Below are 5,159 nucleotides of genomic sequence, written 5' to 3' on the forward strand. Positions count from 1 at the left end.
AGGGACATACAGAGCTCAGCCTATGTTAGCTGGCAGTGCCAAATTCAGTTACGCTGCCTCTTGATTTTGCATCTCAGACATCAGAGAGTTTTAAAACAGTTTAACTCTCAGTCACTTTGCTTTTCTATGCAAATAAATGCCTTCTGCAAACATAAGCCAAAAGCTGGCCGGGGGGCAGGCATCTAACAATAAGCGCAGGATCGCCACGAAAATGGGTCTTATCTGGGGGCTAGTTTGGACATTTTACGCGTTTCTTCTTGACGTTTCGAAGCAGTGAGCGTTCCCCGGAGCTTCCCTTTCTTCCCTCATCCCTCCCCAACCTGCTGCAGGGGGCAGGGGACCGTGCTCGCCTTGCAGGCTCAGCAGCAGGGCGGGCGGCTCCTGGCAGCGCCGAGCCCCGACTCCTCCATCCCATCCCGGCCGCCTCGGGGGCTCCCCTTGTGGCTCCCCTTGTGGCTCCCCCTTTGCCGGGGGTGCCCGGCGAGGGGGCGGCGGTGCCGGGGCGGTGCCGGCTCCCCGCGTGTCGGCGGGGGCCGCCCTTTCCGCTGGGTGTCGCTCCGGCCGGGGTGGGCGAGGCGAGCTGAAAAAGGGGAGCGGGAGGGGAGGGAGGCAGGCGGGGAGGCAGGGCGCAGCCACGCCGCGCCACGGGCGGCAGCCGCTCCGCATCCCGCGGGCCGGGGCGCTCCGGCGGCGGCTCCTGGGCTGGTGCCGGCTGCCGCCCGCCGAGCCCAGCCCCCGCGGAGCCGGGAGGATGCTGGAGAGCGGCTGCAAGGCGGTGAAGGAGGGCGTGCTGGAGAAGAGGAGCGACGGGCTGCTGCAGCTCTGGAAGAAGAAGCGCTGCATCCTCACCGAGGAGGGGCTGCTCCTCGCGTCCCCCAAGCAGCAGCCCCAGCCGCAGCCCCAGCAGCCGGCCCAGCAGCAACAGCAGCAGCAGCAGCAGCCGCCGGGCGCCGAGCCGGCCGCCAAGATCAAGGAGCTGCACTTCTCCAACATGAAGACGGTGGACTGCGTGGAGAGGAAGGGCAAGTACGTCTACTTCACCGTGGTGATGGCCGAGGGCAAGGAGATCGACTTTCGGTGCGCGCAGGAGCAGGGCTGGAACGCGGCGATCACGCTGCAGATGGTGCAGTACAAGAACCGCCAGGCCATCCTGGCCGTGCGCTCCACCCGCCAGAAGCAGCAGCACCTGGCGCAGCAGCCCCACGGCCCCCGCATCCGCAGCGCCTCCAACTCCGCCTAGCGCCGGCCCCGACACCCCCCCAGGGGGGCTCCGGCCGCCCCCCAAGCGGGGCACCCAGCGGACTCGGCCGGGAGCCCCCCGCCCGGCCGCCCCCTGCGCCCAGGAGCCCCTCCAGCCCCGGGTTTGGGGAGCTCGGGACGGATCCTGCGGTGCCCCGGGGACTTCAGGCAGACGTGACGTACTGTAACTTTACCGTGTCTTATTTATTAGTTCGGTCGTTTGTTGGCTTCTTGTTTTCAAAGGCTTGTTTGCAGGACGTTTCGGAACGCAGGCTGTGCCCAAAAGGCGAAGGAAAAAGCGGGGGGTGTGTTAGCGCCCTGCAGAAGCCCCGGGTAGCCCGGCCGCGTGCGATGTGACAGAAAGTCCTTCGGTTTTACCCGAAATATGCTGTATTACGCTAACGTGGAAAATGTGATGTCTGGCTCAGAATTTGGCTGAAACCCATGCTACGCGTGAAAACTCTTCTCCCCAGTGAGAAGAGCGATTACAAATCGGGCTTTAAATGATTCTCTTTCAAAATACACGCCTGGTGGAAGACGATAAAATTCTATACATGCTTGGTTATTCAAAAAAAAAGTGATGCTGGGGGTTGTTCCGAGACTAAAACCCATCTGTTTGACGTATGAGCTGAGGGGAATCCAACCCGATTCCTCGGTGGTGCAGGAATCACGGCTGGATTCCGCGATGGGTTTGAGGCTTCGGCTCCTTCAGGCCAGAGGGCAGGAGCTGAGAACCGATTATGAGCGTTTCTTAGCATCTGAGTTCAAGGCTCTGTCTGCTTGTAAACGGTCTGGGCTCTCGACCTTATTTTCATGGCAGTTTTTAAATGTCTCGCATTAAAGTAGCCCCTAGTTTAAAATTCATCTCGCATATGTCTTAGTGTCCAAACGCATCGTTCTGGTCACAGCCCCCGTAAGCCGAGATAAACTAGATTAATTTTGGTGTTCAGCACTGTCAGATGCTGAGAGAGGCGTGCGATCTCGCCTCTAAAAATGTTGATGAAGCCACCAAGTTGGAAAACAAAGGGCTAATTGCACAGCTGGTGCGTCTTCCTGTGCCTCTCGCAAGCCGCCGGGAGTTCGGCCGTGGGCGCGAGCGAGCGCGGCTGGGAGCTGCTCACTGGGGTGGGATGGGCACGCACCCTGCGGGTGCACATCCCGTGGGATGTGTGTGCATCCAGGATGCACACCCCATGGGATGTGTGCTTCCCAGGGTGCACACCCCATGTGCATCCCCGGGGAGCACCCTCCAGGCAGCGCCCACTTCGTGGTACTCTCTGGCACGAGTTGTGCTCGTGAGCGGGGCAGACCAGCTCGGGGCCCCTCGTCTCTGGCTCAAGGTAAAAGGCTGCAGCCGCAGAGCTATTTATTTTAACTAACGCGGCGAGGAAAACCGCTTCTGGCCCCTTGACAAGTTATGTGAGCATAAACAAAACCTTTCAAAGCTGCGCATCCAGCACCCCATTGTTTGTGTAACTGAGACATAGTTTGACTGTAAAACCCCCACGATCTTGGTTCAAGCTGTTTCTCTAAGTGTTTCAGGCAAAACTGAAGCGACACTCAAAAGGAGAAATCAGAATCTGCTACTGCATGCAATGGTCCTTTCTGGTCTGCTCTGCACCTGAGCTTACTCCTAGCCCTGTAAGGAGTAGCCGGAGATCTCTTTTTGTCCTCTTCTTCCTTCCCCTGCCCCCAGGTGTCTGGGTCACACACACAGGCACACAAAATGTGGCAGAGTTAAAGCCCAGACCTCCCCCATCCTCCGTGGTTACCCCTGAGCAATGCTCTCAGATCTGGCCCTTGAAAAGGTCGTGCGACAAGCCTGGGGAGGTAGATTACAGCTGTCCTGACAAAGTTATTACTTGGAGACTAATTGAAATTGAAGGTGCCCTGCATCTTCTAGGATTAGATTCGCTGTCTTGGCAATCATAATAGCCAATTTCCACATCTCTGTACATCTGCCATTATCATTCTGCTAATGCTTGGATGTTAGAGCTGCAAGGGGATTCTCTAATGAGCTAGTCGGAGACTTACAAAATAGGCTGTAATTTGTAATTTGGCTCCTCTCTTTAGAGTCGTTAATTACAGTTTACTGAGTAACTAATCCACCTTTTCAGATATACAGACATATCGCTGGTATCTCACCTACTAAAATATGTTTCAGCCTAATGAAGAATAAATGTACTTGATGAAAAACTGTTCCTACGTGATTGGAGATGTGCATGTTTCTCTGGTGGAGGCAGGTATTCCTGTCCCAGGCAGGCACAAGCCCACTGAATACTACAGAAGTCTACGGATCTGGTGTAAAGCTGAAATGTTACTGCTCTTCTGGGAGTATTTGTACTCTGAAAACAAAAGATGAGGGTTTTAGTGATATAATTGACGTAAAAGGTTGAAGAAGCAAAGGAAATTCAAAATGAAAGCTGTTTATTCACTGAGTCAAGGTCAATGCTGTGTTCCACCTCAGATTTCTTGTTTTAAGTTGGTTTGAAGGATGCTCTCAAAACCCTTTGGACTGATCTAGTTTGCTGACAAACTTTTGCCTGCTGTCATTGCCCACCGTGTTACCTTGTAGAAATGCTGGTGTCAGACGGTCACGCCACAACATCCACCTCGAGCTGTTTCTGTGCCTCAGCCTGGGCTGACAGGTCACGGGTGGGATGGGCACGGGCACCCAACGTGCTGGAAACCAAAGGGAAATGAAGGTGCTGGGGTTCCCTGGGGACAGTTGTGCTTGCTGCTCATGCCGTGTCAGTATAAAGAAGGCTAAGGTGTCCGACGTGGTCAGTCTGGTAACTTTCTCACCCTCTAAATTCCCTGTGTCCTTAACTTGATAGCAATTTTTGACCATAGTCCTCACTGGAGCTGCTTGGTTAAATACTGTCTGTCACTGCCTCGTAAGAAATGGCTGTGAAAGTAACTCCAGCAGATAGATGATAGATTATGCTCCATTCTAGTGGAACTGCAAGAAAAGGAATAATAGTGTCTTTCCCCTCACCAAACAACCCCACAACCAACCAAACTAGAAACAAAGCAATCCCCCCCCCCCAAAAAAAAAAAATCACAAAAAACAGTATATGGTTGAAATAAATTTATCGAGAATAAACAACAATGCCAGTAAAACACAAACGGGAAAATGCTTGGTATAGGTAACAAAATTGTAGACAGTCAACGAAGAGGTCAAAATTTTACATCTTGATTAAAAATAAAGAAAGAAAAGTGAAGAGTGGCTGAGGGGCAGGATGCAGCCAGAAAATTCAAGCTGTGGTGACCGTTTTGTACCAAGAAAATTTAAAAATTGGGGGGAAAAAGGAAAGATCGAGTGGATGTTGTTTTTGTGACATCATGAAGTATTTCCTCTCTGTTACTGTTCATGATATGCAAATGCCAGCTTTGGAATTATAGCTGCAGTGATGTACCAAATGTTTTCTAGCATATCCTATTGTGAGCAGAAATATCAGTGTCGTCAAAAAGATTGTGTGTAAATATGACTCATAAATGATTTCCGAGAGATGTGATTTATTTTTCATATTTTTCAAGATGCATTCCATTTCAAATAAAGAGGTATCTATTGAAAGAGTTCTCGCTATGTTGAAGGAATGGTTGTTTGGGCTCTTTTCTAGCTTTAAAATGATTAAGAGCTGATCTAAGCTTTTCCTGTGGCCTAAGAGGAAGGCATTCAACCTGCGTAGATCTCTTCTGAAGGAAAGACCCACCTAGACGCTCCAATCAATCTTTACACATAGCATGATTATGGGGCTCAGTGTCCTGTTCCCCTTCTTGCAGTGAGAGATGTGAGTGCCCACACTGAGACCCCCTAATTTCAGTGGTGCTCTGCTTGGCTTCCAAGGCATTCCTTGTAACAACTAGGAGACTCCTTTTCCTTAGTAAACAGCTAAACTGTAGGCATTCGAACTTAA

The 5,159-nt window shown here is 52.1% G+C and overlaps 1 protein-coding gene across 1 annotated transcript; it reads left to right on the forward strand.

The window, feature by feature from the left end:
* The first annotated feature begins 630 nt into the window (after positions 1-630).
* On the forward strand, positions 631-4,789 carry PHLDA1 (pleckstrin homology like domain family A member 1). The gene has a single exon (XM_084290133.1). It carries the CDS (start codon positions 752-754, stop codon positions 1,238-1,240), a length of 489 nt encoding a protein of 162 aa, XP_084146259.1. The 5' UTR covers positions 631-751; the 3' UTR covers positions 1,241-4,789.
* The last annotated feature ends 370 nt before the right edge of the window (positions 4,790-5,159 follow it).

Source organism: Netta rufina (genome assembly GCF_964035555.1).
Source record: "Netta rufina genome assembly, chromosome: 1".
Classification (NCBI taxonomy): Eukaryota; Metazoa; Chordata; class Aves; order Anseriformes; family Anatidae; genus Netta; species Netta rufina.

Coding starts and splice junctions, on each gene's coding strand:
- PHLDA1 (XM_084290133.1), top strand. CDS start 752: ATGCTGGAGAGCGGCTGCAAGGCGGTGAAGGAGGGCGTGCTGGAGAAG.